The sequence below is a fragment of the Pleurodeles waltl genome, chromosome 10 (genome assembly GCF_031143425.1).
Source record: "Pleurodeles waltl isolate 20211129_DDA chromosome 10, aPleWal1.hap1.20221129, whole genome shotgun sequence".
NCBI lineage: Eukaryota > Metazoa > Chordata > Amphibia > Caudata > Salamandridae > Pleurodeles > Pleurodeles waltl.
The window spans coordinates 748,324,953-748,349,654 of NC_090449.1; the positions used below are offsets into that span (position 1 = coordinate 748,324,953).

Genomic DNA, 24,702 nt, shown 5'->3' on the forward strand with positions numbered 1-24,702 from the left:
TGCAGCACATAGAAAGAGTAAAAAGCGAGGTAAAATAAAGATATTTCTCTTCATTACGCCTGTCCTGGGAAGGCACATCCTTTTGGCACATTAGCAGGTTTGGTAATTCTGGAAAAGTGTCAAAAATCATGGGAGTTGCGTGGAAACACCCACACAACACCATTGGAATGTCTCCCTGATGCAGAGTAATGCAATGCAGCAGTTTGCGGTGTATTAGTCCAGAATTTTTAAGTAATTCAAAGCTACACTAAGTGGCTTTGCATGGCTTCAAAAATCTGACTTGAGATTTGAGTCACTACTGCAGCATGTTGATTCGGGCAAGAGTGACTAAACGGGGTCATGAATATGGCCCCTAGTCTTGAGTTGCTGGCATGCCTGGTAACACACCCTCTCCCTTTGGAAATAGGTGTTAAGGGCCTGAGAGGAGTAGCCTCTCCTGGCCACTGGAAATGCTTTGAAGGGCACAGAAGGAGCCCTCCTTGCATAAACCAGTCTACACTGGTTCAGGGATCCCCAGCCCCTGCTCTGGCTCGAAACTGGACAAAGGAAAGGGGAGTGACCACTCCCCTGTCCATAACCAGCCTAGGGGTGGTGCCCAGAGCTCCTCCAGTGTGTCCCAGACCTCTGCCATCTTGAATGCAGAGGTGTGAGGGCACAATGGAGGCCTCTGAGTGGCCAGTGCCAGCAGGTGACGTCAGAGACCCCTTCTGATAGGTGCTTACCTGACTAGGTGGCCAATCCTCCTCTGAGGGCTATTTAGGGTCCCTCCTGTGGGTTTCTCGTCAGATAACGAATGCAAGAGCTCACCAGAGTCCCTCTGCATCTCCCTCTTCGACTTCTGCCAAGGATCGACCACTGACTACTCCAGGACGCCTGCAAAACCTCAACAAAGTAGCAAGAAGACTACCAGCAACATTGTAGAACCTAATCCTGCCAGCTTTCTCAACTGTTTCCTGGTGGTGTATGCTCTGAGGGCTGTCTGCCTTCACCCTGCACTGGAAGAAGAAATCTCCCATGGGTCGACGGAATCTTCCCCCTGCTACCGCAGGCACCAAACTTCTGCTTCACCAGCCCTCTGGGTCCCCTCTCATCATGACGAGGGTGGTCCCTGGAACACAGGAGCTAGATCCAAGTGACCCCAACAGTCCAGTGGTCCATCTGTCCAAATTTGGTGGAGGTAAGTCCTTGCCTTCCCATGCCAGACAGTAATCCTGTGTACTGTGTGAACTGCAGCTGCTAGGGCTTCTGTGCACTTTTGCAAGGAATCCTTCATGCACAGCACAGCCCAGGTCCCCAGCACTCCGTTCTGCTTTGCTCAACTCGCTGAGTTGACCACTGGCTTCATGGGACCCTCCTTTGTAGTGTTGGGACAACCGTCATGCTCAGTTCTCTTGAACCTATGTTCAAGTGCTTCTGCTGGTGCTGCCTGCTTCTTCATGGGCTCTCTGTGTGGCTGAGCACCCCCTCTGTCTCCTCGTCCAAGTGGCGACCTCCTGGTCATTCCTGGGCCCGGGCAGCACCCTTTTTCTTTAACTACAACCTTTTCAGCTAGCAAGGCTTGTTTGCGGTCTTTCTGCGTGAAAACAACTCTGCATCCTTCAGCATGCCATGGGATATCTTCTGTGCAACGGAGAAGTTCCTGGCACCATATGTTGTTGCAGAATCTTCAACTTCTTCCACCCGAAGGCTGCCATTTTGCACCTTCATCCGGGTTTAGTGGGCTCCTGCCCCACCGGACACTTTTGTGACTCTTGGACTTGGTCCCCTTCCTTTACAGGTCCTCAGGCTCAGGAATCCGTCTTCAGTGCTTTGCAGTCTGTTGTGGTCTTTGCAGCATCTCCTATCACGACGTTAGTGTGTTTCTGGGGAAGTAGGGTCACTTTACTCCTACTTTGCAGGGTCTTGGGGTGGGGTATCTTGGACACCCTTAGGCCCATATTTATATGTTTTTAGCGACGCATTTGTATCGTTTTTTGACGCAAAATCGGCACAAACTTGCAAAATGCAATTGTATCTTGTAAGTTTGCGCCAATTTTGCGTAAAAAAATGACGCAAATGCAGCGCTAAAAAAGTATAAATATGGCCTTTAGTGTTTTCTTACACTCCCAGCGACCCTCTACACACTACACTAAGCCAGGGGCCCCTAAGTGGTTCGCATTCTACTTTCTTAGTATATGGTTTGTGTTGCCTCTAGGCCTATTGCATCCTATTGTATTCTACAGTGTTTGCACTACTTCTCTAATTGTTTACTTACCTGATTTTGGTTTGTGTATATATTTTGGGTATTTTACTTACTTCCTAAGGGAGTATATCCTCTGAGATATTTTTGGCACATTGTCACTAAAATAAAGTACTTTTTTTTTTAGTAACTCTGAGCATTGTGATTCTTGTGATATAGTGCTATATGATATAAGTGGTATAGTAGGAGCTTTGCATGTTTCCTAGTTCAGCCTAAGCTGCTCTGCTATAGCTACCTCTATCAGCCTAAGCTGCTATAACACTACTAATCTACTAATAAGGGATAACTTGACCTGGCACAAGGTGTAAGTACCATCAGGTACCCACTATAGGCCAAGCCAGCCTCCTACAAATTATGACTTTGAAAAAGGACTGAAACTCTACCGTCACAGTTGTGAAAACCTCATTGAATCACAAGACAGCTCAGAAACATAATATTCCATGAGTTAAGCATACTAAAATTAGAAGAGGTGCCTAAACCATGAGATTAAGGGGGTGATTTGGATGTTGGCACAGAGGATTCACTCCCCACCAACACAGTGGTCAACCCCCTTGATGTAAATTAAGGTGGACCATGGGTTGGCTACAGAGATGACTAACCTATCACTGCTGTAACCAAATGTCTCCGACAGCCGTCTGGAGTGAGGGCTGTCAGAGAATTGGCTACATGTCTGTTTGCCTAATTAGTTTGCACTGACTTATAGCCATTAGTTAACTGTCTATCACCGCCAGACAGACCCTGTCGGTACGGGACAGTAAAACACAAAAAATGTCCCCCCTCACTATGAAAGATGACTCCCATCCAAAGGGATTCAGATTAGTCCTGTAGTAGAAAAGTCTGATTAGACTTGTAGTAGAGACAAATATACCAGGAGAATTTAAGCATTCAATTTTAAAAGAAAACACATGTCAGAACTGTAGAGCAGACCAGAATTCTAAACGTTAATAAGAAGAAAACCACTATGCTGTTGGAGACTTCTACATGGGTACTCCCTAGAAAGGAGATCTCAAATTTCTAGAAAATACAAAACCACGTCACTCTAAATATTCATGTATACATTGCATGACATTTGCGTTACATTTGCTGCTTATCAAGGAAAGATCGCAGTTGTAAACCCTGTGAATGTAGCCTAAACCCAGATACTGTCCATAGTTTTGCAGCCCTCCCAGCCACCCAGATACATGAGAAAAGAAACCCAGACCTAAAGCAAACTTAATATCTGACCAGAATGGTTCACAAGGTTTGAAGACAGGTCTTTCAACATTAAGGGCATGAAACTCTTGCTTGCCCTTCATGCTGACTACAGACTAGAATGGGACCTCATACCATTCCAACGGGACCATGAGATTGAGACTAATTTTAATTTGACAGGCTCATGATCAGGAAACATAAAAGCCAGTCAGACCACTCATGCTGATACTACCTTAAAGTTTTGCTGATATATTGATGGGGTAAAACTGCAGACAGTACAAAGTTATAAATATTAAGGTACCTTTGGGAATTCTGGCAATTAGACTACATCCAAAACAAAGAGGAGGGTAGTAGAGAAAGGGAATATGCTACATTGATTCAGTATAATTGCTGGTGAGTTCTCACTTGCTCCCATGATAAATGCTTATAAGCCAAGGGTGGTGCATCTAATTACTTATGGAGCTCCAGTATAGCTTGTGTTAAATATATCCTACATTGATGCTTTGAAGACTGGTGGATAAATAATACTTTTATGTATGCCCGGAAATAGCTGAAAAATAGTCTTAGAACTGAAACTTGAGGTCTGATTATGAGTTGGGAGGTTGAACCGCCACAACTCAAATAAGGTGGTGGTGAACTGCCCATCAAGGCAGCGGCCTCACCATGTCGTATTACGATGTCTCCACTTGGTTGACCGGCAGAAACGTCGTATTGTGATGTTTCCGCCGATCAGCCTGGTGGAAACAATGCAGTGACATTTCCCTCTGCTCCTTCAAGGACCCGAGGCCAATGCCATTGCACACAGCACTCTTGGAAAGTACACTGTCTGCCATAGCAGACAGTGCACACTCCAGGGGTGCTTACAGGGGCCCCTGTACTACCCACAACATGGTTGTGGGCAGGGCAGGAGCCACCCGTTGTCCCCAACTCTGCCGTTCTGCCAGACTTTTGAAGGTGGCGACTCCGCCATGGAAAGACTAGCAGAAAGGAAAGTTGTGATCAGCACGGTGGTGTCGAACTCAGCACCTCTCTGGCTGGTCACGACTTTAATCGCTGCCAATCCATCTGGATCAGTGATCCTGGCAGTGGCTGCGGTCTCCTGGATGTCTGACCCCCAGGATCGTGATCCGGTGGTCAGACTTCCAGGATTGCAGCAGTCGGACCACCACTGCTCGTTTGTAATGAGGTCCTTAGTCTTTTTTTTACATATACTCTATTACTAAGAACTATTAATGTAATTTTTCAAGGCTTCAGGAGCAGATGAACTTTAACAAGGTTGTTTTATGCATTACAAATCAGGATAGTATTTTTCACATCATTCTGTAAACAAATAGTTAAAAACCTTAGATTGTATCTTTCTGTTCTTGGACTAGATATTTTCAGATGATGCATTGAACAGCACTGTTAAGTGTAAAATTTTTAAACAATAGAAGAAATGTGCAGTGAGATCTTATTCACACAATATTTTACTATAACAGATAGCTACAAGGGCCCTCATTACGAGTCTGGTGGTGCTTGGATCGTCAGATCGCGGCGGCGGTCTTACCACCGCTGGGCTGGTGGTGAAGACCGCCATATTACGGCTTTGGTGGTTTGGCTGAAGTCAAACTGCCGAAATGCTGGCCGTACCACCAGGGCTGTCTGACCGCTGGGCTTGAAGTGAGCACCTCTGGCTCGGCGGTAGCTGTAATACTGCCATCGGTATTACAACTCAGCAGACCGCCAGCATTTTCGTGGAGGGTGCACTGCCATGAAAATGCTGGTGGTCAAGCACCTGGTGACAGGAATCTCCATTCCTGTCGCTGGCAGACACACACCACATGACCACACACCTACATTCATACACCCCCTCTCACCCACGCATTTGCTTACATACACCACACAGACTCGCACCAAAACACGCACTCAGATACACCCATTCACACGCACACATGAACACACCCATTCACGCACACACACGCACTCAAACAGACACATACACTCGCCTGCACGTACTCAAGCTGACACATACACTCGACTACACGCACTCAAACTGACACCCCCTTTTCCCCCTCCGCATCCACACAAACATAAATGAACTTACACACACACACAACATCCCCCTTGGCATACACGCACTCACACACACACAACACCCCGCTCCCCCCTCTGCATACACGCACTCACACACACAACACCCCCCTTGGCATACATGCACTCCCAAACGCACACACAGACACCCCCTTCCCCCCTGCATTCATATAGACACGCAGACACCACACACATTCAAACAACTCCCCCCACCCTCCCTTTCGGACAATCAGCTTGCCTGCTTCGGTGAGGTGGCCGTCCAGGACGGTATGGGTCCTGGCGCTTTCCACTGCCAGCACCGCACCGCCATGCAGGAAACTGCAGCGCTGTATTATGGGTCATAATATGACAGGTGGCATCCTGTGGGTGTGGCAGTGCCAGTGGTGGAAACCGCCTCTATTACAATGTCGGCCAAGCCGACGGTGTCAGATTTCCACCCGAAATGGGGCAGAAATCGGCACGACGTTGTCTTCAGACCGCCAGCACTGGTGGTCCTTTGGCGCCTGCGGCTCCGGCGGTCTTTCGAAAAAACCACAGAAGTCGTAATGAGCACCTAGTTGCCTCCGTACTTCAAATTCTTTGAAGCAATCTATAGGATTAGTAAAAACTTTGACGAAAGGATAGTTGTATTGGTATTTCAAGAAATTTGATTTTGTGTTACAGATTAAGACCCTATTGGACAGAATGTGATAATGTAATCACTTTATGGACCAGCATATTAAAACCTGTAACATGAATAATTGTATGAATTTATTAAATGAGTAAAATGCTTAGAAGTATCCAGAAAAACAACAATTCTTTTTTTATACCACTATGTAGGTTTTGGGATGATTTTAGTGATCTTACACAATCTATATTTGTGTGTTAAGAAGAAATGTTTATCTGTTTTTTATACTTTCAACGTAAGCTATTACATTAATAATCCGGCCTAATCTTTATCAATGCAATGCTTGCAGACTGGTCAGATTCTAAAGACATTCTCAAGTCACTTGACCGCACAATGTTATATGAACTTCACTTAGCTTGCTTGCTATCAACATCACATTATCATGCAAGCTGTGTCAGATCACCTGCATTCAGCTGAACATACTAGACTCAATGCCTTTATGCCTCTTCCTGGAGTCCAAATTGTTGGTCTGAAGATGACAATACCTGCTGATGGCTACCGGACTTCCGTTGTAACATCTCACCAAATGTACAACACACATTAGCTGTCATTTGGATTCAGCACTTTACAAAAAACTAAATAAATTAAATCATTGCTTTGAATGCCTTTGTAACAGCACAGGATGGATCAGTGAGTTTAACACTCACTACTTAAATGTGTGGCGACCTGCAGATTTATCTGAGGTCAGTGAAATGAGTAATGAAAAAATGGGTAATTGTAGCATCTGTTATTTACAGTGCTTAGAAGCAGTGGAAATCCGGTATGAAATGCTACTAAAACTTATTATTATTATAAGACACCTTTAAACTGTTTGACAGGTCTGTTGACACACATGTAAAACGTTTTGTGCCCTTAAAAGGGATCAAACAGGACCAGGTAACAATTCTTGTGTATCACCTGTTTGGTTGCAGAAGAACTCTGCTTTTATCCTACCAGACTTCTGTCTTGTGTCTTGTTGTGGGTCCAGCATGTGCTTCAAATTGGATTTTAGTGTTAGATGTGGGAGGATAATGGTGATTTTCAGAATACCATTGTATACAGCCCCAAAGTTTAGTGTGGGTGAGACTTTAGCCATTTTGGCATTGCCCTGGCACATGACATTTTGGGCCTGTTTGCAGTACGGCCAACAGGATTACAGAAAATTGGTAGGGTAACCTCCAGGAACTTTCTCCTCATTGGTTAGGAAATGGCCAGGAGCCATACCCACTCACTGGTTCATGCCAGGCATAAACGTGGCACCCCAAGACATATTCCCCAGAATAATCCCTTCACCTGTGGAAAACAGAAGGACTGAACCTGCTGTTTGTGACCTATGAGTGGATCTGAAGGGCTCAATCTGGCTTGCTCCCACTTTTACCCATGACAAAGATGTGGACTCCAAGGGTCAGTTGGCTGACCTCCTTTGGGGAACAATATGCAAGAAGTCTGACTCTCGGAGAGTCTGTACCTGCCTCCCCTGAGGTCCTGGGGCCTTAGAGGTATACTCCTGTGATTGTTTTGGTGCCAAAAAAAAGTTTGGAAACTTTTGAAAATGTTTCTTCTAGAGCTGCTGAGCCCACGGTTGGTAAAAGTATCAAAACAACAGTTTCGTAGCGTTAGATTGAATTTCAGCCTTGTCCCACAGATCTCTGAACCTAAAGTAAAAAGTCAAAGTCCGATCCTGTGCTGGCACTTTTTCAGTGAGAAATCTCCAAAGATTCAGCTCTTGAATGAGATCAACCTGCTTCAAGTATCTAACATTTCTTCCCATGGCAGCAGCTACAATTTTAGCAGAAGCTCATGTGGGGAGGATGTTTCTAATCATAAAGTGACAAATTCACATTCTGCATTATAACTTTAAAAAAAGTAGACGTTTTCCTTTAAAAAGTGACAAAATCCCTTTCTGAAGTGGGACTGGTAAACGTTTTTGAATTGTTGTATTCTAGATTTCCAATTGGAGCAACCCACTTGGAGTATCTGATCCAGGGTTCATCACAGAATGCCTCAGATTGCACCTTTTCCATTTAAATCTTTGAAAATTCATATCTCCTGGTCTCTATGGGATGTTTGTTGTTTTGGTGTCATTTCACCTATTACGTTTTCGTTTTAGAAGCTGAGTGGGATTTTTACTGTGTTGTGTCTTTGACTTTTTAACTGTTTGGTTACTTCCAAATTTTCTTTAATTTAAACCGGTCTACTCTTTGCCATAGTAACAGGAGTTCAGCTCAGATGCTGGGACGAGCTGATCACGTCCAGGCACACGGTTCCCGTGTCTGGGACGAGACCAGCTCATCCTGCACCCTGCCCACAGGGGGAGTGCTAGCGCTCCCCCCATGGGCCTCCCTACAACACCCCCCAGTCAGGGATGTAAGGGGAATCGCTTCCCCTTCCACTTCCGACAACCCCCTCGTCAATCTGATGACATAGCGTGCTGAAATCATCAAAAGCTGCTGAGGACATTCTGGAAGTCATTTTCTTCCAGTGCGTCGAGAAGAGAGGACACAAACAAGTGAGTCCTTCTCTTTTTGTGGGTTTTGGGGGGAAACAGACACAGGGAGAAAGGAAAGAGTTTTTCCTTTCCCCTTGTGCCTGCTTTCGATGGATTCCTGCTCCACGATCGCGGGCCTCCACCACTAGGCACCAGGGATTTCAAGTGTGTTTATTTTGGAGAGTGACCTCTTGGGCAAGGGTCGCTCTCTGGGGGAATAAAAAATCCGTGTTTTGGCCGATCTGCCCCCGGGGGGGGGGTCGAAACCCACCGGAAACCAGGGATTGCATTTTTATTACGTTTTTGGGCAGCGACCCCTTAGGCAAGGGCGCTGCCCCGGGGGCAATATTTTTTTATATGTTTCGGCTTCCCCTGAGCTAGATCAGCCATGTGTTTGGCCGATCTCGTCCCGGGAGGTGTCGAAACCCACTAGGACCCAGGGATTGTGTGTTGTGTGTGTGTGTTTTGTGTCTTGGGGGCACCCCTTGGGCAAGGGTCACTTAGGGGAAATTAGTGTTGGCCATTTCTGCCCCCCTTGGGGGCTGATCGGCCTATTTCTTTTAGGCCCATCTGCCACCAAGGAGGGAAGAAGCCACCAATACGCATGGGATTTTATTTTTTGTTCCCCTTTGTTTTTTGTGCTGGGGCGCCCCATTTCTCCCCCTTTGGCAAGGGTCACCCCCCAAAGGGGGTCACATTACTGATGGCATTTTCTGCCCCCCTTGGGGGCAGGTCGGCTTATTTTTTTAGGCCCATCTGCCCCTAAGGGGGGCAGAAGCCACCAAGACATCAGGGATTTTTTTTTTGTTCCCCTTTGTTTTTTGTGCTGGGGAAACCCCCTTTCACCCCCTTTGGCAAGGGCCACCCCCCCAAAGGGGGTACAGAGCTGTTGGCAATTTCTGCCCCCCTTGGGGGCATATTGGCCTTTTTTTTGGGCCCATCGGCTCCCAAAGGGGGCAGAATCCACTTAGGCACCGGGGATCTTGTGTGTGTGTTTGTTTTTGTGTGGGGGGCGGCCCCTTTGGCAAGGGTTGCCCCCCAAAGGGGGGCACATTACTGATGGACATTTCTGCCCCCCTTGGGGGCAGATCGGCCTATTGTTTTTAGGCCCATCTGCCCCCAAGCAGAAGCCACTTAGGCACCAGGAAACATTGTTAAGTTCTTGGTGGCGGGGTGTTTGTCAACTGGCGAAGTATTTGTATTTGTGATTATAACAGTTTATTTCTTCTTTTTGTTCTAGTTCAAAGCTTTTGCTTCCTTTGCTGTGGATCCTTGCGGTTTTGGCAGTAGTTGTCCTGCGGTTTGCATAGTTTGCATGTTTTAGGTAAGTGAAAGCAATTTACTCCAAAGGAGTATTGTTGACATGCATGAATGACATGTTTGTAGGTGGTGTTCTAAATGCCGGATTATGTGTGAAATTGTCCTTAGATTTGTGCACAATTATATTTGTGTTGTCATCTGTCTAAATAGCTTTTTTCTTTTTTCTTTTTAGTGGGACATCATAGGTGATTGCTGTGAAGGTGCAGAGTACTTCCTGGTGAGTCTAACTTTTTCAGGCAAGTGAGTGGTATTGTTTTTTTAGTACATAACTCTTTGTGATAAAGCTACACTTTGTTTATTACTTATTTTAGACTGTGCTGGTTGTTGTTGGCAATCCATTTGTTGTTACAAAGGATCATGGCTAGCCACAGAGTTAATGCTCAGCAGGTTGTTGGCATGCTTTTTGAGTCGTTTTCTGACCACGATTATAAGACTGACTCTGTATCTGAGGCAGAGGAGGAAGTGAGAGATTCTGGCAGTGAGTTTTCTGCCAGAGAGGATTCTTCTGATGAGGAAGCCACTCTCAGTGCAGATGAAGGGCCTGTTTTAGAGGAGGACATTGATGTGTCAAGAGTGCAGCAGCCTGGGGCTGAAGGGTTTCCCATTAGAAGACCTGACAGCTGGATTGCCCCAAACAAGGAGCAGCCACAGTTACCTGCATTCACTGGTCTCCCCAGGTGTAGAGTGTAGAGTTTTTGCCTGTCAATTTCTTTCACTTGTTTATGGACGATGTATTTTTGGAAGAGATTGTTCAGCAGACTAATTTGTACGCAGGGCAATATTTGAGGGACAACGCTGCCAGACTTAGGCCTCAGTCTAGAGCTACCAAGTGGGTTCCTATAAATCTGGAAGAGATGAAAATGTTTTTAGGTTTCACTTTTTTTGATGGGGTTGGAAAGGAAGCCGTCACTGGCTTCTTATTGGTCTACTAGTCCCTTGATAGCAACAGCTATAATCCCTGCAACTATGACTCGTGACCGCTATTTGCTTCTTCTTCGTATGCTGCATTTTGTAGACAATGCTTTAGCCTTGCCACCAGATCACCCTAATTGTGACTGTCTTTTTTAAGATTAGGCCTGTCCTTGATCATTTTGTAGATTGGTTTTCAGAGGTGTATGTTCCAGGCAAAGAGATAAGTGTGGACGAATCTTTGGTCCTGTTCAAGGGGCGTTTGGCTTTTAAGCAGTACATTCCAAGTAAGAGGGCACGGTATGGAATTAAATTGAATATGGTGTCAGCAAGTAGTACAGGATACGTGTATAATTTCTGGGTCTACACTGGCAGGGATTCCAGGATTGACCCCCCTGCTTGTCCACCTACTTTTGGAGTTAGCAAGAAAATTGTGTGGGAACTTGGTAGACAACTGTTTAACAAAGGCCATAATTTGTACATAGATCATTTCTACACTGGAGTGCAGTTGTTCAAGGAGTTGTTTAGAGTGGACATTGTTGCTTGTGGCACAATCTGTTCTAACCAGAAAAGCAATCCAAGGGAGCTTGTCTGTAAAAAAGCTTGAGCTGCTAGCTCTCAAATTTTCAGACAGGAGGGATGTGTACATGCTATCTACCATCCTTGATGAGAGTACCTCCCCTGTGATTGTTTGAGGTCAGGTTGCTGAAGTGCACAAACCTGCGTGCATTTTGGACTACAATAAGCACATGGGTTGTGGTGATAGAGTATATCAGAGGTTGGAACCTTACACTGCTCTTCGTAAGTTGTACGTGTGGTTTAAAAAGTTGGCCCTACATTTATTTCATTTGGCAACTTTTAATGCTTTTATTGTGTTCAAGGATTGTTCACCTGAGTCAAGGATGAAATTTGTTACATTTCAGGAGTCAGTGATTGAGAGCCTTATTGTGGTGGAACAGGCAAGAGTAGCAGTGGTGGAGGATGTGGCTAGATTGAAAGATCGCCACTTTCCAGATCACATTACTCCCACTCCCAAAAAAGACTTGCCAACTAAGAAATGTAGAGTATGTGCCAGAAGAGGTATCCAGAGGGAGAACCAGATGTACTGCCCCGATTGCCCTTTCAAGCCTGGGCTTTGTGTGGCCGGCCGTTTCAGGAGTTACTACACCCCAAAAAAAAATTTGGAGGGAAATACCGTAAGCGTAAACTGCCTGTTTTATATTTTCAGATGTTCAGTTTCACATTTCTGTCATATTTTCAGTTAGAGCTTTTGTGTTTGTAGTTTTGTACTTATTTTATAATTAGTTAGTGGTTTCTTTGTTGTTTATAAACAAAAGAAAAGTGATTGCAGTGTGCGTGGGGTGGCGCTTGGCTGGTGGTGTGCATGGGGTGGCGCTTGGCTGGCGGTGTGTGTGGGGAGGCGCTTGGCTGGCGGTGTGTGTGGAATGGTGCTTGGCTGGCTGTGTGCGTGGGGTTGCGCTTGGCTGGCGGTGTGTGTGGGGTAGCGCTTGGCTGGCGGTCTGTGTGGAGTGGTGCTTGGCTGGCGGTGCCAGCCAAACATCATTCCACACACCCCCATCAGCTAGTGAGATTGCTGTATCAGGCATGTGGGTCTATGTAAGTGATGGGCCCGTGAGTGGTGCTGTCTGTCGATCCGAGTGTTGTAATGTGCTGGGCCCGTGGCTGGCGGTGTGAATGGTCTTGTGCATGTCATGTATGAAAGGTGTATGAATGGACTGTAAAACGGTTAGTGCCTTGACGTGGCTTTACAGCTCACGAGCTGTGAGCCATTGGTTCAGTTTTTTGGCCTTTCAGTTATTAACAGTGCATTTCATTTTTGTGAAAGGTCTTGTTAATAAAATTTGATCTACTGAACCATCACTCACCCTCGTGCCAAATACAACCAGTATGTGTGGTAGAAATGACAAAACCTGCTCCGCTATAATCAGGTGTCGCAGCACACCCGTGACACGCTAGGTGTCTCAGGTGGTACCCCGATGATGAAGCATGCCACCAACTTGGTTGGTGTGTGAGAGGTCTTTTTACCATAAGCTAAGTGAGTTTCTTTTCACAATTTTTGTGTTTGGAACATCACAGAAGTACGTGGACACATCAAAATGACATATTACAAAACTATCTGTGTTTGAGGGGAGGGGGCACCTATGTTTTTGGTCTCGGGTGCGGCCTTCATCTAGGGAAACCTACCACACCCAGACATTTTTTTAAACTAGACACTTCAAGGAGCCCAGGGAGGTGTGGCTTGCATGGATCCCCCAACATTTTCTTGCCCAGACTCCTCTGCAAACCTCAAAATTTGCTTAAAAAAGCATATTTTCCTGACTTTTCTCTGTAGGATCACCACTCCGGCACAAAATTCATGCTCCCCCACGTTCCCCTCAGTCTCCCAAGTAAAATGATACCTCACTTGTGTTGGTCCCCAAAGCAGAGTCCGCCTAAAGATGTATAAAAGAAAAATATGTGCTTATCAACTTGCTGTGCTATCCCCTCAATCTCTACAGGTTTTTGGCCTTTTTCTGTTGCAGGCACCTGGGCCCCCACACATGTGAGGTATCATTTTTATTGGGAGACTTGGGGGAATGCTGGATGGAAGGAAATGTGTGGCTCCTCTTAGATTCCAGAACTTCTCCCACCGAAATGTGAAGAAAAAGTGTTTTTTTTTGCCAAATTTTGATGTTTGCAATGGATTCTGGGTAAGAAAACACTAGGGGATCAACACAAGTCACACCTCCCTGGTCTCCCTCAGGTGTCTAGTTTTCAGAAATGTTTGGGTTTGGTAGGTTTCCCTATATGGCTACTGAGTCCAGGACCAAAAATGCAGGTGCCCCCGCCTCCCAAAATAAATACAGGTTTGTATTTGATAATTTTGATGTGTCCACATTGTGTTTTGGGGCATTTCCTGTCGTGAGCACTAGGCCTACCCACACAAGTGAGGTATCATTTTATCAGGAGACTTGGGGTAACGCTGGGTGGAAGGAAACTTGTGGCTTCTCTCAGATTCCAGAACTTTCTGCCACCGAAATGAGAGGAAATAGGGGGTCATTCTGACTCCCGCCGGGTGCGGTCACTGCGCGCCCGGCGGGAGCCGCCAAAATACCGTACCGCGGTCGGAAGACCGCGGCGGGTATTTTGAGTTTTCCCCTGGGCTGGTGGGCGGCCTTCAAAAGGCCGCCCGCCAGCCCAGGGGAAAACGACCTTCCCACCATGAAGCCGGCTCGTAATCGAGCCGGCGGAGTGGGAAGGTGCGACGGGTGCTACTGCACCCGTCGCGTATTTCACTGTCTGCTATGCAGACAGTGAAATACAAGCGGGCCCTCTTACGGGGCCCCCTGCAGTGCCCATGCCATTGGCATGGGCACTGCAGGGGCCCCCAGGGGCCCCAGGGGCCCCGCGACACCCCCTACCGCCATCCTGTTCCTGGCGGGGATGCAGGACTTGGGCAGTGGCTGACAACTATCTACCTACCCGGACACCTTCTCAAACATAGGTGAACAGCCCTTCATGCCTCTTCATGCCTCTTAGGCATCTCAGCACTCCCTAACATAAACCTCAGCAGAGCTAAACAGGGTGAGGAAAAGAGAGGGAGAGTGCTCACAGGAAATAGATTGTTAAACTTTTGCACAGGATCTGAGTGTCCTACCAAAACAAGATGGGTAGACGGAAGGGAGGGATACCTTTGGAAGAAGCAGGCAACAACAAGACCTTAGACGGCTTCCTCCAAAAAGCGGTAGGGGCACTAGAAAAAGAAATTGAACTGGTCGAGCGCCGTCTAACTGCTCCCCCATCTTTCTTTTCACCAGCTTCCCAGTCCCCCTCTGCAGAACCACCAGCACCAACCACCCTCACAATTCAAACACTCAACGCAGAGCCCTTGGACAGAACCATACATTCTTCGGGATCTACCCAGCCTATGCCAAACAGGCCTACACCCTCCCCAAATCATGGCACAAAGGGCAAAAGGAAACGGGGGGAGACGAATCTAAAGAACAAACGGGCCCGTGTCCTGGACCCCTCTGTCCATGCCGTGCCTACCAGATCTAAGGATCATATACCTGCCCAAACTACCAACTATGGCAATCTGGATATTACTTCTATCACAGACCTTATTAAAGATGAGTTTCTAAAACAACTACATCCTATAACAATCCGTCTATCAGCCATCGAGGAGAAACTCGATGCCCTCATTAAACCCAGCCAGCCAATCCCCCCTTCCCCATCGGGTTTGCACTGCTTGCGACAACACCCTATCCTTGGCCCCCCTGTCAATGATGCCAGTAGTCCCCTTCTCCCACCACCTATGGTTCACAAGCCAAAACCACCTTGCTCTGACTCACTACATCAACCAGCGAAGCTCTCTACACCTAGTCTGGCTAATCTCCCTAAAATGTGGTACCCAAAGAGCGATTCCTTTTACCTAAGGCGGACTGGTGAAATTGCCCCTTCCACAAACACGGGCACCAAACTCCATAGAACCCACCAAAATATCCCAGTAGATCGGATGCGCAGGGACCCAGGAACTAACATGGGAACTTTACATCTACCACCAGAAGCCTGCCCCTACGTGCTTGTTATTACGAATGTCCCTAAGCTCAAGTCCATCATCCCAGAATCATTCACAGAACTGAAAAATAAGGTTATTCATTGGTTGCATAAACATGCTAGATTCGCATTCCATATGATACCCTCAATATTAATGGTGAGGAGGGTGGGTTGGGTGGGTCCACTCAAAAACCCTGGTACTGGGGACTGTATTGTTATTAACTTTAATGCGCCTTCCCTTGTCGAACAGCTTTCCCTAAATGCATGTCATCCCAACCCCCTAGGGGGGGCCACTTCACTTTGCAGGCTTCAGGCCTTTTACCCCCATAAAGCTGCACCAGGCTTCAAGGGGGTGACAATGACATCCAGAGATTTTCGTAGGACTCAGATGCCAACTGATTTCCAGCCAAGTTGCAATGCTGCCTCGCCCACACTCTCCGAAAACGATTGACTATTACACATGACTTTTCCTAATTCCCGAGGTTCAAGCAACTGGAACAAAAACTATCCTATAGCTGGGAAAAATGAAACTTATAAAACAGGGCAAATCAACTGTGGGGCCGAATATACTCCCATTAGCAACACTAGTGAGTCTACTCTAACTCCCGCTCTCGCCCAGTTAGACTATCTTAAATGTTCTAAAATCCATATCGGGGGAACAGATAAGGAGCGCAGGGCGATTGAGATTAACTTAGCTACAGACCCACTAGATCACAGCAAACCCGCAGACCCACCTCTGCTCCAGGTATTTGAATGGCTTAGGCCACCCCCCGACCTAGATGGGGCTGGAAGCACCCTAGACACGACTGAGAAGGGCACAATGCTTCCCCACGGTACCCTAGCCCCAAGAGAGAATCCTGTGGCTGAAGCTCCCGATAACAAACCAGAGGGCTTAGATACCATCCTCAGTTGGAACATTGCCGGGTTGGAGAGTAAAATGAACAACCCTGAATGGGGAAAATTTATAGACAAACATAAAATATGTCTCTTCCAAGAAACATGGGCGCTGGAGCCTAAATATAGAATCGGTAACAAAAGCTACTGGGTTCCAGCAAATAAGGCGAATTCAGGGAGACCCTCAGGTGGCCTGCTAATATGGCTCAGCTGTTCTCTCAAATGTCAAATTGAACCAATTGACTTGGGCTGCCCTGATCTAATGGGTCTATCAATACCATCCCTTACAGAGAAACCACTTTTAATAATTAACATCTATAATAGGAGCCTGGGCAATAAATATGAGTCCAACGCACTGACTATTTTAGACAATTTTCTCACCGATAAATCACCCTCTCATTTTATTCTCATTGCCGGAGATTTTAACACCACTTTTGAACCCTACTCGCTGGCCCAGGAACTATATAAAGATGAAGATGCTCACTGGGGCATCCCCCAGCTGGTGTCAAGCAAAAGACCTAAAATCAACAGACTATCATACCAGCTCATGGACATTACATTGGCACACGGCCTCCGGGCTTGCAATGGCCGTTCCCGCTCGGATCTTAACCTTCACCCCACATTTAGGCGTGGGTTGCAGAAGAGCCAGATTGATTACATCTTGCTCGACATCCGCCTTTGGGGCCACATGGTCGATATGAACATCACAGAACATGAGGAAAGCGACCATGAACCATTGATTTTATCTCTCAGGAACCTACTACCCCTACTTGAAGCCTCCTGCCCCAAGTCCTATGGACAGCAGCTCGCACTGACCAACAACAGGCGAAATGTTAGATGGAAATCCCTGAACACTGACATAACCACTTTGGCAAAAGTGTACAGGCAGCTGGCGGATCATATGGAATATATACTTCAACCCACGAAAGATAGTGGTGGGCTTATAGCAGCCCACACACTGTTTTTTAACTCTCTAAAAACCCTACTTACTAAAGAGTCGGCAACAGAGCCTAAACAGAACTCTAACACAAGATGGTTCAACACTGCATGCAGAGAAGCACAGCATAAGTTGCTGAGAGCCCTAAGAGGTGGCCAGATGGATTATATAAGGGAAGCTAGAAAAGACTACAAAAAGGAACAAGGTAGAGCCCGTAGGAAATGGGATGAATCAAGATGGGTCCTCCTCCTGGAATCTGCTAAAACAAACGACACCACGAAATTTTGGAATTTGGTAGCTGATGCCAGCAATGAACCACACCGTTCGCCTGGTGCCTCAATACTCCCTGCAGAATGGTCCGACCATTTTTCCCAATTATACCTGGGGACCACCGATGCTGCTTCCTGGGATCTGATCCATATCATGACCACCGAGACCCCCAAAATTGAATTCACTTTGGCAGATACCAAGGCTGCGATTGCCTCAATGAAATGGGGAAAGGCCCCCGGCCTTGATAAAATACCAGGAGACCTTTACAAGACGAATCCAGATGTATGGGCCCCATACTTAAACCTCATTTCCAATGAGATAGCTGCTGGAGCACCTGTTCCGAGCTCCTGGTTGGGAGCAAAGATAGTCCCCATTTTTAAGAAAGGCGACCCCTCTAACCCTGCCAACTATCGCCCAATCTCCTTACTCGACAACTTCCCAAAAATCTTTGCAAAGCAAATTTTGTCCTGTCTAGAAGACTGGATTTTAGAAACAAATGCCATCTCTGATCTACAAGCAGGGTTCAGACCAGCAGTCAGTACTATAGATCAGGTGCTAAGATTTTTAACAATAAAATGGAAAACTGTAGAAATAGGAAGGGGTAACCTTTACGTAGTTTTTATCGATCTCAGAGCCGCGTTCGACCTGGTCCCCAGAAACCAGTTATGGCTGACGCTAGCCAATATGGGTGTCCCACATGGCCTTCTGAAACTTATTACCCGCCTACATGAAAATACCTATGCCCAAATCAGGAACGGCAAGAAGGGTGATCTCACAGAACCAGTGGCTATTGAGAGGGGAGTTAGACAGGGGTGCGTCCTGGCCCCAACTCTCTTTTTATTATACATAAACAACTGTATCAAGTACTTAGTAAACTGCACAAATGATTCTCCCAAGCAGGCTGGAACCAAAGTCCCCTGCCTACTCTACGCAGATGACACTATTCTTTTGTCTAAATCACCCATGGGAATTCAAAACTTGGTAAACCAGTTTGGTGTATACTGCAGAAACTATGGATTAGACATAAACCATAAGAAAACTAAACTTATGATATACAGCGCCCCGAACAAGAAGCTCAGCGCAAACATAAAGATGGATTTAACTCCCCTGGAGAGAGTAATGGAATATGACTACTTGGGCATTAGACTATCTGACAAGGGCAGCTGGGAGCCAGCCATAAGGAAAGGGGCACTAACAATTAGCCAAAGATGTGGAGTAATAGGACGCAAAGCTAGTACTGCTACAAGCCCCCCTCTGATCCTTATCTCTGAAATATATAAAGCACAAATCCGTGCTGCGGCCCTATATGGAGCAGAACTTTGGGGATTACACAGACAGGTGGATACTCTCCAAATCAAAGAAAATAACTTCCTTAGACACATATCTAGACTGGGGAGGGGCACGCCAATGCTCCCCCTCAGACTGGACCTGGGCTTAAATAGTATCAAAGACATAGCATATCTAAGACCACTCCTGTATTGGGTCAGACTATGGAAAACAGATGAACTTGAACCCTACAGGGCAGCAGTCAAAGAACTATTACCACCTCATCACGGATGGGAAAAAGTACGGTGGCTTAGGGAGATGAAAGCGGCATGGGCCAAATTGAGTCTATCCCAGTACTGGGAGAACCCCGAGATGATTCCTGGCAGTGCTAAACGCCTGATCAAAGAACATTATTGGGCAAAAATCAACGAGGAATCTCTCGGTCCAAATGGGTCAGGTCGGCTGACAGCAGAATTCCTGCTGGTCAAACACGTTCCCTTCCCTGAAAGCTCCCTGGATCTACCCATACCAGCCCGTGCTCGCTCTCTATTACTCCAGCTCAGGTACGGGACATTGGCGGTCAATAGCTACACGGCTGGTTGGTCGACTAACAGTTCCCCATCGGACAAATGCATAAATTGTCACTTATGCAAGGAAACTACTGAACACGTCCTATTTTTTTGCCCTCTGTACAAAGGTCCCCGAGGGAAGTGGATTATTCCCTTGTGCAGAACACTCCAACCACTATCCCGCAACAGTCTATTCAGAATATGTAAATACGACACTTCCATACTGATAATCAGCGCTGTTTCTAAATATCTGGCAGCAGCATGGAAAATTCGTAATAGGACTATCTTAGATTTTAACTCACTGTTTGAAGAGCTGTCTAGAAAATAGTAAATCAGCATCCTGTTATATTAGCCTTGGGCTCTAATTGTAAACCGCGACTTATTGAGCCCAAAAGACCGTATCTCTGAATAAGTGCTACATTGAGTTATTTTAACTAAAGTGTTTTATAAATTTAAAATTATACTTAATTTTATAATTGTCAAGATGCAATTTATTGGATTAATTAACCCAAAAGAACTAATTAACCTAGAGCATCATCTACCACTGTCTGACTTCTTAAATTTTTAATCGGTTTTACTGTCTGGAGTTTCAATGCCTGATTTTATATAGATATGTGCTACACAACAGTTTTTACGTTATTGTTATTTTACTGTTCAGGGTTATGTACAGGGTAAGATCCAAAGACTATTCCGAGCACCTCCTTCACCCCACCTATTTATGAAATCTTTCTCAGGCAGCTACTGGACCCCTACTTTTTTTACTATTGTTCCTTTTACTGTGTATTGGTTTATGGTTTTTATCTTTCTGTATGTATGTATATATTTTTAACCCTTTTAAATGGCCCAAATTTGGACCGAATAAACTATTGATTGATTGACATCTATTAGAGAAATGCCCTGTAATTCAAATGCTAGTATGGGCACCCCAGAATTCAGAGATGTGCAAATAACCACTGCTTCTCAACACCCTGACTTGTTACCCATTTTGAAATACAAAGGTTTTCTTGATACCTATGTTTCACTCTTTATATTTCAGGAAGTGAATTGCTGTATACCCGGTATAGAATGAAAACCCACTGCGAGGTGCAGCTCATTTATTGGCTCTGGGTTACTAGGGTTCTTGATGAACCTACAAGCCCTATATATCCCTGCAACCAGATGTGTCCAGAAAACATAACAGTATATTGCTTTAAAAAATCTGACATCGCAGGAACAAGTTACAGTGTAAAACGTGGAGACAAATGGCTGGTTCTTTCACCTCAATTTCAATATTTTTTATTTCAGCTGTTAGTTTTTATAGGAAACCCTTGTAGGATCTACACATATTACCCATTGCTGAATTCAGAATGTTGTCTACTTTTCAGAAATGTTTAGCTTTCTGGGATCCAGCATTGGTTTCATACCCATTTCTGTCACTAACTGGAATGCGTCTGAAAGCACAAAATATCATAAAAATGGGGTATGTCCCAGTAAAATGCCAACATTTTGTTGAAAAATTGAGTTTTCTGATTCAAGTCTGCCTGTTCCTGAAAGCTGGAAAGATGGTGATTTTAGCACCACAAACCCTTTGTTGGTGCCATATTCTGGGGAAAAAAACACAAGCCTTCTTCTGTAGCCCTTTTTTCACTTTTAAAAAAAAAATCATTTTTTTCACTGTTTTTGGCTATTTCCTGGTTCTACTTCAGGGGAACCCACAAACTCTGGGTACCTCTAGAATCCCTAGGATGTTGGAAAAAAGGACGCAAATTTGGCATGGGTAGCTTATGTGGACAAAACGTTATGAGGGCCTAAGTGCGAACTGCCCCAAATAGCCAAAAAAAAGGCCTGGCACCTGAAGGGGAAAAGGCCTGGCAGCGAAGGGGTTAAAATTATTGCAACTTTTAACTGTACTTAACAGATTAGTGACTTTATTAAATATGATAGACTACCACCCACCCAAATCAATAATTACCTTTCTTACAATTAGGTTGACCCCCAGCAATCTTTTGTTTCTTTTCTTTTGTGCTTACCCACAGACCTACCACTCTAGAGTGAGCGACACACTAGCTGATATTTGAACGCTTCCCACAAACTGTTTGAAAGTACATTATTGAAAAGTACCTTAGTGAGACGCTTTAATAAAAGAATGCCACAGCCTTCTCCTCTTCCATATCCATCAGCGTTTTTAGAAAATGGTTTACTGGTGCCTTCCGGTGAAATCATTTTTGCCTTGCTGAGAATGACATATATGCGTGGATCGATAATACAGCTTACTCCTCCACACAAAGCCATTTCACAGTCTCCTAAAATAAAAAAAAAGGAAAGGAGTTTCACATGGGAAATTATTTCTAACTTATTATTGTTTAGCTATGCTCACTCAACAAATAGATGTTTTTTCTCTAGCAATCCTACTGTGCAATCAAAGAACTAGCTGTGTGGTAATGTGCATGTGGAAAGGATCATGTGGGAGAGAACACAAGATTATAATAATGAGGACTTTGATTCGGAGTAATGAAGATTACCATTAGCTAACTGTGACATTACTTCATCCTTTCTCTCCCTAGTTGCAGTACTTAATTATGAGAATGAATCAAATGAGAATAGACATGCACTATGCGTCAACCGCTTAGATACCCCAGACATGAACAGAAGAACTACCTGACTCCACATTTCCAATGACCCTTGCTAGAAATGCAGGAGTGAGGCATGTACTCATAGACTCTTTCAGTAAAGGTATGTCTCATTGGACTTGTCGACTGAAGCTGGGTAGGTTCACCTAACAGCTTCAAGATTTTAGGACAGCAGAAAACGGACCACTCAGCATAAAAATATCATGCTTAAAAAAGAAGCCTACGGGGCAGATAGGGTGTGCCGATTCTTATGTGCATAATCCACCCTTAGACTTCAATAGTATGAAAGCCAGTGCTTAATTTCTAAATAAAAACGTGACCGTGCTCAAAGCCCGCAGCTGCTGCAAATAAATGTTGGAACACGGAATACTACGGTAGGGTAATCCTAAAGCCATCTCGGGCAACTTCAATCCATATAAAGCCACTCCCTCCCCTCCAGCTCACTCTAGCAGCTTCCTGCTTTCTCCCATTGTGACGCATTTTCGTTTTTCCCCATCCTCCGTCTGTGTCTTTTGCTCGCAGCAAATGCTTGAGGCAGAAGAATAAGTCCCGGCCTGCAAAAATAAGTGCCGGTGCTCAGCACGGGAAACAACAAGCACAAATTAAGCACTGATGAAAGCTATACAGATGATAGGAAAGGAATACTCCCAAGTTTTTAACAACCTTATAATGTTAACAGCATCCCAATGCCCTTTTGTCCTCTCTCTTGTTACCTGTTCTAGATACGTTTTTCGGCAACAATAAGCGATTTGTCAGAATCACCATTACATCTTCTTATCATTGGGTCCTGACGGGTATAAATAAACAAGAATCACATATGTCAGCTGAGCAGAAGTTCCCGTTTAAATTTTCAGATACGTCTCCAGAGTGAACAGTGCTCAGCGTCTAAAATCTGCAAAGATTATTTTTTCTCTACTTCTTCATATTTCAGCCACATCACCATTGGGGGTACAGACGTCCTCATGCGATAAAACAACTAGCGCGGGAAATACGACTGGAAGTTATTAGTATAAAACAGAAAATATTAGAAATTGAACACTCCTTAATTAGGAGAACGAGCAGATGGCCCACCAGGATTTATAATTGTAAACGTAAATTGCAAATGAAAAAAGGAATGCGAAGACATACTGGTGAAGTGCAATTTTCTGTGCAAGAGATCAACACGCTCCATCAATATTTTATCAGTGATCACTATTACCCAACCATATGTGAAGCCTTGTCACAAAAGAAAAAAGAGAATTAGATAAAAGGAAGATTTGAATAATATCTAATTACGAGAAGGATGAAGTCCTGGACACTTAAAGATATTTTCCCTCTATAAATTGTAAAGGCTATGAAACTAATTGAAGAGCAGTAGTGAGAAAGATATTGTGAGCCTGTAAAGTAATGGGACATCCCAATGAGTTTTGCGAAATATTTGGGTGGAACTTAGCAGTGGCTTATTAAACATAAATGTTATAAAATGTTGTTTACATTTATTCAAATAAAAACGATAAATGAATATCATTTGTAATCTTGTGGTTTAACAATGAGCGTCAATTCACCACAATGCCAGGGGTAGCGGAAGTAACATCACACGCCCTTTGACCTTCTATTTCATTCACAAACACATGCTTACACATACACACCTTTAGACTTACACACACTCTCTCACGCAAACACACACTCACCCTCCAGCACACACAGAACATGCATTTAAAATAATGTTTTACTTACATCAGGTGCCGGATGTGTGTGTGTGGGCGGTGGGGAGCACAGTCCAGCTAATTGTATTTTATTACACTAATAGGGCATCATTAAACAATATTTACTATTAGTGTAATGAAACATGATAGAAAACATCGACAAAGTAGCCTCACCCGACGCCATTGCGCTCCTGGCACTAATGTTGCTACCTCTGAGGCCAGGGGTCGAAAAGACAGTGCCAGGGGTCGCAAGGGGCTAGCCAGAGGTCGCTTTTGACTTAAAATGACGTCCATCATTTTAACACTTTTCTCCCCATAAACGTACATATGTGGAGAAAGCACAACAGCCCCCTTGGAGAAAATCAGCCCCACTGCAACCAGTCATCACTGGAGGGCTGTTACGTCTCAAAATGGGGGTTGTTAACCTCAGGATCACTCAATCTTTTGTGGCGCACTTTATCCCAGTACCGAATTGCAGTCAGACGTGCAGAATTACTAAATAATATGTGGTAGGGGATCAGAGCTACACAGATGAGCTTGGTCATCTTCGGAGACATTCCCTCAGTTAAGTTCTCTCTGATGGACTCAACACTCGGCTTAAAGCACTACTAGGCTAACTGATTTATTCATTGCATTATTATTTCTTTCCAACAGATGGCAGCGCGAGAATCTCATAACTTGACCTGGGAGTTCAGTGCTCAGAAATACATTGGTTTTCACAGGCACTCAAGATTTATCTAGACATATAAAATGTTAAAAATCCTATTCACCTGATTAGCCATACATAAAGTATGCTTATTCAAAATAGTTTCTCTCTGCTTTTTCCTTAGCAGTCACCATACAAATCCATTGGCAAACGCTATGTGTCACTAATTCGATTCCTGACACCGAGTAGGACTGTTTCATGATATAGAAAATATGCGCCTTGCTGTGGAAATAAGTCAGCTGTTCCAGCCTTTCCAAACGTTTTTAAAGGTTTCTGAATCCAGTTTGGAACATCTTGATTCTGCATCAGGAGTGGTATAACCAAATTATGACTTTGGCACAAACGT

The 24,702-nt window shown here is 44.9% G+C and overlaps 1 protein-coding gene across 1 annotated transcript in view; it reads right to left on the reverse strand.

The window, feature by feature from the left end:
• The window catches only part of LOC138262451 (phthioceranic/hydroxyphthioceranic acid synthase-like), a 242,937-nt gene that overhangs the window by 48,691 nt on the left and 169,544 nt on the right, over positions 1 to 24,702 (reverse strand). The window contains exon 5 of the mRNA XM_069212344.1: positions 21,457 to 21,638. Coding sequence (XP_069068445.1) covers positions 21,457 to 21,638 — 182 coding nt within the window. The remainder of the gene's footprint in view (positions 1 to 21,456; positions 21,639 to 24,702) is intronic.